The 12,184-nt window shown below is 32.9% G+C and overlaps 1 protein-coding gene across 1 annotated transcript; it reads right to left on the bottom strand.

Moving 5' to 3' along the window:
• Positions 1 to 40: 40 nt before the first annotated feature.
• On the bottom strand, positions 41 to 1,000 carry LOC111631889. Its single transcript, XM_023376225.1, has 2 exons — positions 945 to 1,000; positions 41 to 564 (listed from the first exon to the last, which is right to left on the bottom strand). The coding sequence occupies exons 1-2, from the start codon at positions 977 to 979 to the stop codon at positions 114 to 116; spliced, it is 486 nt and encodes a 161-aa protein (XP_023231993.1). The 5' UTR covers positions 980 to 1,000; the 3' UTR covers positions 41 to 113.
• Positions 1,001 to 12,184: the final 11,184 nt, after the last annotated feature.

The following is a 12,184-nucleotide window of genomic DNA, read 5'->3' as shown; positions in this document are numbered from 1 at the left end:
ATATATATATATAGGTACTAATGATGTATATACTTATATTCTAATACTGTCTGTATATTCACGAATGTGGTTTACCAAATCAAACAAAACAACAGTTCTTGGAGTGTTCAAATTTATTCATATTTGGCTAAAAATTCCAAAATAGATATTTTAAACTCCTTATTTTCTTTAGGATTCATTTTTCTCATTAATTCTGACATATTTGTAGAAACTGATTCTACAAAAATGTCATCACTATTGCGATTCTGAATGTTCATTAGATAGGGTTGAACAGCTGACAAAGTATTTAGTATGCTTGTCTCTAGTTCAACATTATCAGTTTCTGTTCTTCTTTTTTTTCTTTTCATATTTGTCAGGTGAGTTGATATGTCACCTACAGAAGTTGATGGACCATCACAATAGGTCGCAACACCATCACAAATGTCATCCTGTTCACACACTGATACATCTCTCGTTAATGTATCAAGTGTATTCCATGGGGATGTGTCTGCATCTCCATGGAGTACACTTGTACTCTCATGGAGTGCTTCAACATCGGTCGATGGTGCATAATTACTTCGAGTCCTAAAAGCCAAAAAAACTATTTGAGAATACTGTGCAATATCATAAAGCAGTGTTTCTCAACTTGTGGTCTGTGGACCACATCTAGTCCGCAATGATGGAGCAGGTGGTTCGCAGGTAGACATAAAGTAATAAAAGATTAAAACTTTGTTAAATGATGATTTACTTTTAATAGTTTACTTCTAATTTAATTAATTGTTTTCATGTGTATTTAAAGCATGATTTTAGATTTATTGTGTTATAAATGGGACAGTATGTCCCAAATGATGGTAATACCTACACAGGTTTAAAAAATTGATTCCTATATAACTTTTTTAGACATCTGAAGGTTGAGAAACACAGTAATAAATGCTTCAAAATATAGTCAACTACAGCATACTTACTTGCGATGTTTTACAATATTCTTTAAAAACATCATTGACTGATATAATGCCCATACAGGCTGCGAGGCTTTTCCGCTCCCAGATGGGGTATATCTTTCCCGAAGCGTTCTCGTAACAGTTTCCATCTCGCCTAAGCTTCAGACACTGAAAGATGCTATATTTTTAAATACCTGCACGTACCGTACAATATATATCTACTCTATATACATTTGGTGACTACATACACTTCAATTGGACAGTCTCCGCCACAGTCTTCCATGAATTACTTTTTTTTTTAATGTTTTTAAAGTCTGTATGACTTTTGTCATAAATAAATGGAAAATCTTGTATGACTTGAATTAATAAATCGTCACCTAAATATTCTCCTGACTTCTCCATCGTAGTAAAAGCAGTTAAAAATGGCAAAACGATAAATCGATAAAATGAATAAATAATTATAGTGTTAAATCTGGCAATAACTATAGATGATTTTGCGCATGCTCACAATGGACTGCTCCGTAAACCGTAAGAAAAGTTTGTTCCCTTACGGATGCGGATAAGCCCTTACGGTAGTTTATAACTATTGCTATAGATATCCAGTGTAGCAAACATTTACGAATACGGATACGGTTACGCTACGGAGTTTATAACTCGACCCTTAAGGTCGGTAAAAGTTTATTACTTTTGCAACAGGGTGTCGTTTGAATCGCCACCCAGTCCCCACCGTTAACGACAACAACGCGCTAAGTGATGACACTTATAATTATTAAAGGCGACCATACACGTTAAGTTAATCCTTTGAGGATTAACCATGCATGCCTGACCTAGAGTAATTCCTTGTAGTGTGTGGGGGAAAATTCAACAGTTTTGGCGAACTATACCGACCACCTGTGTACAATTGAAAAACCATTTGATTTTCCTGAGCAGTGTCAGACTGCGCAGGCCTACCTTAACGTGTGTGCTGTCGTTTCCTTCAGTTGTGAGAGTCGTCTATAAAATTTAATCCATGAATTTTTTTGGTAGTAAAATCGACTTGCCATTGATCTTTCGCTGATAATTGATGCTTTTTTAACAGAATCTATAGTCCAAGATTTCTCTTGAAAAATTAGTTTTGTGATCTGAAATAATTCCATTAAAAATTATTCGTATGAGAAATTAATTTTGTGACCAGTGCTACCCAAGCCACTACTACTACTACTATATTTACACCATAGACTTCTATGCATACTTTTTCCCGCGAGTTTTAATAGAATTTGTTGCCAATAAACATCCAAGAACAGCCAGTATGTAGTCATCAGATGCCATGGCCGACTGACTGACTGACTGAGACAATGGCGTAGCGAACATAACTGGCGCCCGGGGCACGACACTGTATTTGCGCCCCCTTCCCCTCCAGAAACAAATCTTGTTTGTCTTGGAGACCATTTGGCGCCCTCTGCGAGTGGCGCCCAGGGCACGTGCCCTACTTGCCCCACCCTACGCGTCTGCTGAGTTATTTTCTTCTTCGTATGTGGCGATAGGAAATTCTGAAGTTCCTCAAGGTCAGGCAGCCTCAAAGGATTAACTTAACATGTATGGACGCCTTAAATTATACGGCGCAAATCGGACCAGTCCACTTGAAACGCCTTTGATAACAGATAGGACGTCCTGACGCTGCAGATGATTGACTTTCCCCTATTCGCAATCGATCGATTGTTAGCCCTTCGGCACGCGCCTAGTGCCGATTAGGCACTAATCGATTTTTAATTAGTTCGTGTAAAAATTCTAATTGTGTGAAAAATCTGAAAAAATTATTACCTGTCTAATTTTTCTTCAATTTTACGATGCGCAATTCAGTTTTTGCTTATAGCGTCTCATTATTTATATTTAATTATTGGTGCCGATTCGGCACTATGGCGCGCGTGATTTCGGATTTCAATTTTCAAATTTCCCGCCAGTCGCTGTTACTAAAAATAGCTGCAGCTATGGCGCACGCTTTTTCGCTTATAATCGCGTTATTATAAAGCGAATAACTTCTAAAAAACTGAAATTTGACCGAAAATAATTTAATTGCTTTTATTGGTATTTTTTAATCATTTTATAAAGTTTTATGACACCATCACATTTTCCTGAGTGGAAGAAAACAATTTGTTAGCTAAACAAGAATTTTGCTCGGACGTGTACATAAAGTAGAACAAGTTTAAAAAATGGCAATCGAAATGAAATTTTACTCAAGTAATTTGTATACGTGACATTAATCTTCACTCAAATCAATACCTGTAAATTAGTAATTTTTCTGTTACAAGAATAAATCCGTATTTAAATTTAACCCAAGCATACCTGATATTTCATAGAAACTCAGACTCTAGTTCTAATTTGATCAAGCCAGATGTAGTTTAAATTCATAATTTTAAACACTGTATTAATTTCACTTTATATTTTATAGATACATCGATAGATCACGTAACAAATTTTAGGTTTCGCATTATGATCAGTTGCTGGATTTTAACGACTTTCATATTGACTACCGGATATCTCGGCATCCTTCCATCTTTCATGATTAATCCGGGAAGTGAATCCATTCCTAAAAATTTTATGGAATTGACACAAGCAATAAAAGAAGGACGATACAACGTCACCATATTTGGGGAAACTGAAGAAATGGATATTTTTCATGTTCATAAGGTTTGTAAGCTTTTTTTTAAGTTATCATCATCAACTTTTTTATATTCTCGAGTACACAGTTAAATAAAATACCGTATCGGTTCATAATTGCCCATAAATTATCTAAAACTTCCAATACTTTTAAACTGCTACCTTTTAACATTCCGTAATATTGTCATATATACTCATTTTAAAGTTATATAACTCATATACGCTGTCAACTTCTTATTTGTACTGTATTAAGGAATGATCTACAACACGAAGTACCAAACGTTATATTCTTTTATTAATTCCTGTATAATGTTTAAAATACGGCGTATAAACAGTACGGTTCGCTAAGCAACAACACTTCAGAAACAATACCAAGAGTTGACATCAGCATTAAATAACTCTTTTACAAACATTCCGCACCTTTTTTTTAACAATTGGCTCATACTCATGTATTCAACCTTCCGTTACGTAATCTATATACTGCCGCTAATAGGGATTGCTACCTGAATAATTGGTAATACAGATTTCTTAAACATTATTTTTTACGTAGCCTTCGGGAAGATTAACAGAAAAGGACGAAACAATCCGAACAATTTCCGATAATATTTTTATGAATCTACCAGAAAGCAGAAAATTGTATTATAAAGCCAGCAGTGAAATTAACAAAGTTCTTAATGGAACCGAAGTATTTATTGGACCAAAATACATCTTGGAGTCAATTATGATGCGATGGGGAAAAAAAAACTTTTATCTATCTTCAGATACCATTTACACCAACTTTCGTTACGTTCGATTTCATTTGGTGAAGTTCAATCACGTTGAAGAAGTCGTCAGAATGTAAGTAAAAACAAACTTAACAAAACACTTTCCTTTCTAACATGAATTTGTGAATATTATGCCATTAGCTTACGGTATAAAATTCAATTCAGAATAGCTATTCTTCAACAAAGTGGCATTCAAGCAAAAATTCAAGCTGATATTCAAGAGGAAAATCGAAGATATTACGAATTTCATGCAGAAAACAATGATAACGAAGAAATATTTCTGAAACTCGAAGATCTCGCAGGTATATTTTATATGTTACTTGCAGGGTATGTCGTATGCATTGCGGTATTCCTCACAGAGATTGTAATCGTTAAATTAAGTAAGGTAAAGCACGAAAAGTTGGATGCTCTTTTTAACAATTTATTGAAAAATGCTTGATAATTGATAGTATACTTTTCCCGTAAGTAATCGTAAGTGTATCGTTATACGCCTTATTGAATCTATTTGCTGAAATTTTTATTGCAATTCAAAGTGGTTAGTGTTGTATTCGTGTTTGTATTTAAAATATTACTCTATAACATAACCAATTATTATCGTGGAATTCACATAATTCACCTTTTTACATAAATATTTCTTGTCTGAAATAAAGAATTGTTTTTATCAAAATGAAAAATCTAGTTATATCCTTAAAAAATACCAGTACAACTTACAACTACTGGAACGCAGGCATAGATCAATCGTTTTCAAATTATCAGCGTTGTATCTTTAGATGTTCTGTACATTTTAGTAGAATAAAGTACGATATATTCATTTAATGTCTATGTACTGTATTACATTCATAATTATTTGGCTATGGTAAATTATGATATCGAGGAAGTCAAGTATCCATTATGACGTTGAAACCGGTAATCATGGCATCAAGAATTATTTTATTATAAACCTGAATAAAACGGAAACCTGCCTACACTTCGTTCTAAAAAAATTTTCAGAACGAAGCGATTATCTATATTATTAATGAAAACTTGTCCAAACCGAGAAAAATGTTCGGTACCGTGCGATTTCACTTTACGCAAGTTAGTCAAATCAAATTTATGTTTATTTTAAAAGTTTATTCATACATAAGTCGGCCAACCAGTGGCCGAGCGGTCTTCGTACCCTAAACATTGGGAGTTCTGTCGTGGGTTCGCGCCGCGATCGACAGGCTGGCTGCTTAGAGTTTTCCGGGTTTTCTCCTTGCTGATAACGACTGAATAGGAGGCCAGTTCCCTATAAAAGTCTTCGCGTACTTTTTTCCTCGCGTAACATCGCGCCCCAGAGAAGACAACAGGAAACCACTCTGGGTTGTAACTTTCCCTAGTATATACCTTGGCGCGTCACTAACTACTTACTAACCTACGCCAGGGGTCGCCGACGTCAGGAATCTGATATTGCACCAAGAAGAAGTCGAATCTAGTAATCAGCATTATCAAATAGAACAGAACTGCTTCAACATTTATTAGTTATCACCATAACTCCAATTAATTGCAACATAATGCACTTACCACATACAACAAGAAAAAAGTTGTGTAGTGAAATTTATGAAATGATCAGAATCTTTCGTACATACTCTTATCAAGATGATTCACTTAATGAAGAAGTAATCGGACCCTGAGGTTCTCATAGTCGGGCTTTAAGATATTTTCATTAAAGCAATTATTTATACAATAAAGTGTTAGTGAACAACTAGTAGTGATTTGGCATCCCCATTCTTGATCTGGTAAAGTGATAAACAGCAAGTTGATTTCCTCAAAATTTTACAAAAATAAAACCTAATTATATTCGTTATTCGATGTATGTGTAATGAAATACCAGTATACAGTCGAACCTTCTATAACGCATTAGATACGTTCCGCTTTATAAGAATTTCCCCTTGTAGGAATCCTTAAATACATGAGCCAATCACAGCCCGGCACGTATGCAGTTTTCCGACTACGGCTGTTTGAAAGGTTTTCTTCCATAAAATTAATCGATTCCTAGACTAATTCGACTCAACATTTCCAAAACATATATAATTTTCTGGGAATAATCCGTATAAACTATGCTATAAACAAAAAATTGTAGGATTACTTACCGAGTGTGCAAGTTCGACCACGCCATTGCTTAAGCTTGTTTTCGTCGCGGAGCAGCGCACCAAACGGCGGCCGCGTTTTCTGATAAGTTATTTTTCTGCGAAAAATTCGTTGAACTTTGGAGATATCATTAATAGAAATAATTTTTATGGCCGTTGAATAAGTAATGTTTTTTTCACAGGAAATGTATAAAATTACAGTAATGTATTAGACTTACGGTACCTGATTTATATACTGTACAGACGATAGTAAACTCAACTTACCCGCGTAAACTCTCCGTAGGGTGTAAGTAGTTCGGCTGCTCGTCCACTATCGGTCCAGATTCGACCAATTCTGCTGCGACACGAGTCGGCGATGACGTTTTACCGCATTTTACGAGTCTCTTTTAGCGTCTTTATACGAACACGGTCGCAATTTTTTCGCCGCGATATATGAATCCGCATTATATTAACTTGCGTTATAGGGGAGTCTACTGTATTTGTATGAAACGTTTAAACTCAGCTGGGATATTGCATCCAAATGGATCGCGGTATGGAAAGTTGAAAAGAATAAAATGTTTTATAAAAATATTATTTTTTTTAAATAAAGAAACATTTCATTTCATGGTTGAACTAGATAAAATATTTTAAAATTATTATGAAATTATATCAAAAGAAAATTTAAATTTAAAGACATTTGCAACTGAAATGAAAGTAGTTAAAATATTTTACATTCCTAATTGTCAGAATGTATTTGAAAGAATTATGAAAAATGTTTAATTTTTAGATTAAATATAGATTCAAAATATCTTAAAAATAACAAATATCTTTAGTAGAAATTCTATTGTTTCCTATGCAAAGTTTATGTAAACTTTGTTATAGATTTGCTGCAATATCGATTTTTAATATGACACGATCAGGCACTTTACTACATTTAAAATAATATTTCTGATGCGAAATATTTCTTACATTTTATGATATACGTATGTTGCTGTAATAATGCTTATTAAGATATAACATTTCATTTTTCGAAAATATTAAAAATTTTAATTTGCTTTATTTGTAAACAATCTAGCTTTAAATTTTGTTTTTATTTAAAAATTAAATCCTTAATAAATATATGAATTTTATTTTTGACTTTGAAATCCGAAAAACTTTCCATTACAACGTCATTCACAGAAATCCGGAATGGGAGAAATATGGCGGACATACGTTCCATGGCAACACTGTATATATCTAGCTCTGTACAGTCGATTTGTCGATGACGCCATCTATCGAGACAAGCAAAACTAAAAGAATTTACGTCTGCGTAAAATAAAAAAGTACGAAAATAATAAGTTTTGAAACAAAATGCAGAACTAGGTCTAACCATATCGAAAGGATGCCCACACGGATCAACTCACAGATCATCCCACTATCGAAGAACTCAGAGACTTTTGCCTCGTATAAGTGAAACACCCAGGCAGATATTTTCCTGTCTTTAAATCTTTTCCGTGGTGACCACCGAAACGACGTTTTTCCTCGTGCGGACATCCGGTCATCGTAGTACACCGCAAAAGCATTTTCTATCCTCTTAGTTGTCCTCTAGTTCCGGCCTCCCAGAAGCTGGATTACAGGAACGAGCCACCGCTCCCAGCCGACAGAACTGTCTTCGAAACTGTTATTTATGACTACATTCGACATTTTTTTTCTTTGTTTCTTTTATTTTCCACTTGGATTAGAAATTGTTTAACCCCCTGCTTCACTTTTTCCAGTGTTGAAGTCACTTATAGACAGCGCCTATGAACGGTTGTATATTATCCAGCGCAGATACTCCTCCATTAAAAAAATATATTTGTATATTTGTATGGTAGAAATAGTAAAACAACTGAAAAAATAGAAGAAGAACGAGTGGTATATTTTTTTCAATGTAGTTGTGTACAAAAGAAAACGTACATAGGTGAAACAAAAACGTATTAAGGAACGTATTAGAACAATTAAAGGAAAAAATTTAAATTTGGCAGTTGCAGAACATTGTATAAAGAACGGGCGTAACGGGTAGAAAGGCATTTAAAGATGATAAGAAAAGAAAGAAGGAAGTTTACTAAAAACAAAGGTGCTAAGTGAGTAGAGTAATTTTCAAAATACTTTTAGAAAACTCTAAATTTTAAAACAATTTTATTTTTTATTTTTTATATAGGAAGGATTTCTGTAGAAATTAAAATTATGTTAATACCAATTATAGGGATGCTTTATGTCTATATCTGTGTGTTAATGATATACAATAAGAATTCTGTAAGTCATTTTTATAAGTTTTGAAACTGTCGCGTAAAATCTTGTTATAATTTTTTAAATAAACTTTATAAAAATCTTGTTATAGAATTCGAATGTAAACCTGCTGAAGAATGCCATCGGGTCCGAAACACAAAAACAGTGTGTACAAGTGATAGATAAACCAGGTGAAAAATAAAGAATTTGTTTTCCTGAATAATATCTCTATTTGCAACAACTGAAACATCAGTTTAATAAGTCCCATTAATATATGACTGTAAGTCCAACGTAGACAATGGTAAAATAAAAAAATTAAATTATTAATGAGGATTTATCAATTAATCGAGTAAATATTTCTCTGTCTAACCCGATTTTTTCTAGATAGCCGTACGCGTACAATGACATTCAATAGAGAATTGGTGTGATCTGTTCAAGCTTTCTTCATCTTGTCTTCATACTTGCTTTGGTACGTTGCTTAGGTTTATGTTGTAAGTATTCATCTTGTTTTAAGTACTACATCACATAATTTTACAGCTAAATTCACACTTTAAACGATCTTATTTCTCAAAAATTATTGTAAAACCGCTAACTCATTAGACATCGCCGACCCTTGTCTATTGTTAGCTTCTTACTTTTTATATAAAAGTCAAGTGATTACTAGAAACGCCTTACACTTCAGAACAAGAATTCAGAAGTAGAAGTTTTTGTATTGGAAAATTACACACACACACACACACACACAATATATATATATATATATTGTGTGTGTGTGTGTGTGTGTGTAATTTTCCAATACAAAAACTTCTNAATTTTTGAGTATTTGAGTATTAGATACTCGATAAAAACTTCGAAAACTTGAACGAGGCAAGCACATTGGTAGCACGAATTCGGGGGATTTATCCACTGGTAACTCAAATTTAAATGTATCTTTGTACTCTTAACATACGCTACAAAGAGGTCGCAAACTAGCACATTAATTCTCCCAAGTAATGCTTCTATGTGATTATCCCGTACAATATAATCATTTTAGGACTACATTAATTTTCTATTAAGACAGTAAGAAAATAGTTAATTCTTTTTGTCGTGTCATATTGTTAAAACTGGGTTTCTGCGAATGTAATTTGAATTCATGACAACAAATTAAGAAAAGAACCACAGCTTGCTTCATGAACAGATTCCAAATTTCTTTTAAGTCATAAAAAGGGGTCTATTTAAAATCTTTATAACAAATTAGAAAAATCGGCGAATGATTCGAATTTTTTATTATTTAGTTTGTTTAAGTATTGCATTATTGATCAGAGTTTATGAATAAAAATATAATTATTACAGATATAATTATTACAAAATAAACGTAATTTCTAAATTTGTGTAAATATTTTTAATAATTAATTACTTTTTTCTAATTTTCATTACAGTTATAGATTATATTCGATTATTACTAATTTCACTAGACAGACTAGGATTAAAGCCTTAGTATGAACATAACTGTGAATTTTTAAGGGATTCGAGCTTGAATACCTCATAATTGAGCTTTAGATGCTTCAATGCTCATTAAAATCTTAAATGCCTTCAAGTAAAATAAATTACTCGAAAAAATTTTAATTAATTACTGCAAAAACGTTTATTTAAAAAATTAATTAATTTAAATTGTTATTTGCAGCTGAATTACTTTTCGATTAAGACAATGGCTGAAAATTTAGTGTTTGTTTTTCTGACGATAAAACTTCAGAAAAATTAGCACTAAACATGTACAGTACAACCTTTTTAATTAACGACAAGCAATAGGACTGTATATTCTACTTTGGCTATTATTGGTAAGTCTGACTCTCAAAATAGTCCTTCGATATGTATGAATTACGGATCAGTTCCTCATTTTATTAGTTCCTCATAAATTATAAGCTCAAAGAGCGGATCGCATCTAATTCATAAAGAATGTTTTCTGAAGTTTTTCACTTTCTCCCTATGGGCACCAAAAGTAGTTTTTTTGATATACTCGTCATGGGTTAAGTTACACGCACAATAGAAACAGTTGGATGGACAAAGCCAGACTATGTCCGCCTATTAAAAGTTACTAGAGTTTCTTGATCGAATTTGAATATCAGGTTTTTCAGACAATTTGCTAATGTATACCCAGACAATTAAGCTTTTCCCTAAACAACTGCAAAACATTTGATAGCCATATTGCACATTTCCGATTATTAGAATTTTATTTACTTCTCGACTTAATTTTCATAATTTCAATGAATTTTATGTGTGTATTACTCGAAACAATTTTTCTAGCACACTTTGCTACTTCGAAATCCAGCATTTCGATGAATTATTTTGAATTTAATTTCGTATGCTTTCGACTTTATTTGCAAACAAACAAACAACATTAAAACAATCTTAAAAAAATAAAACAATTATTTATAATACCGAAGAGAAAATCGTGCGTATAGAAAGTTCCCGAAATGCTCTGAGACTACAGCTTTCCTATAAGTAAAAACAAACGGGAATTGAAACTTCAACAATAAAATTTTGGCATATTGAATTCTGCATAATTTTTAATTGTAATTTATGTCATTGTTTACTTTCGTTTTGACTGATACTAGAAATACTATCGATAATTTAAAGCACTATATTTAAAATCACCGATTAAAACAATAGCATTCCTAATATCGATTGCATTAAAACCAGATAATTTAACGTTTCAATATCTTTGTGACACGAAATCACAAAAATTATTTGATAAATTAAAATATCAAGTAACCTTTATATGAGACCAGAAAAATTTGTTATAAAGATTTACATAAATTTATTACAGCTACTAATTTAACAGTATTAGACTATAGGAGGACATCGATAAGCTATTTCTTTTATAATAGCTTAGAAAAAACTCCACGAGGCCATTCTATCTTCTACGCACAAATTGAAACTGCAAGTATTCATAAAGATGAACATAAATAAGTGTACTTTCAAATGTTTTTTTGGCTCTTGCTACCATAATGATATTAAGACAGCCTTATATACATATTTATTGTGGGTTCTGTTAACTCAAAAACGTATGCAACTCTAAGGTCTCGGGATCGAATGCGAACGAGCAGTTCCTCAAATATATTTCACGAGTGGTTTGTCCCTGATGCCTGGCCTCGTTTATAACCCATACGCATACGTTTTTGAGTTAACAGAACCCACAATAAATATGTATATAAGGCTGTCTTAATATCATTATGGTAGCAAGAGCCAAAAAAACATTTGAAATACACTTATTTATGTTTATCTTTTTGAATACTTGCAGTTTCGGTTTGTGCGTAGAAGATAGAATGGCTTCGTGGAGTTTTCTAAGTTTTCGTTACTGTGTAACAACTAAACAGGGTTTGGTAGATCGATCGTACTTTACCTTGTTCATTAAACAGGAGCAGTTTCTGATACAGTCTTCCCGTGGTGCACTACTCTCTTAGAAGATGGCCGAGGCGTTGCGTTTCGTTATTTCTTCACTATAAAATGCTGAAATATGCTCAATTAAACATTTTTACACTTGCCACTT

The sequence above is a fragment of the Centruroides sculpturatus genome, unplaced genomic scaffold, assembly GCF_000671375.1.
Source record: "Centruroides sculpturatus isolate CEXI.00-Female unplaced genomic scaffold, Cexi_2.0 scaffold670, whole genome shotgun sequence".
In the NCBI taxonomy this organism is placed as follows: domain Eukaryota; kingdom Metazoa; phylum Arthropoda; class Arachnida; order Scorpiones; family Buthidae; genus Centruroides; species Centruroides sculpturatus.
The sequence above is the reverse complement of the archived record's forward strand: the minus strand, read 5'-3'. Positions and strand labels throughout refer to the sequence as shown.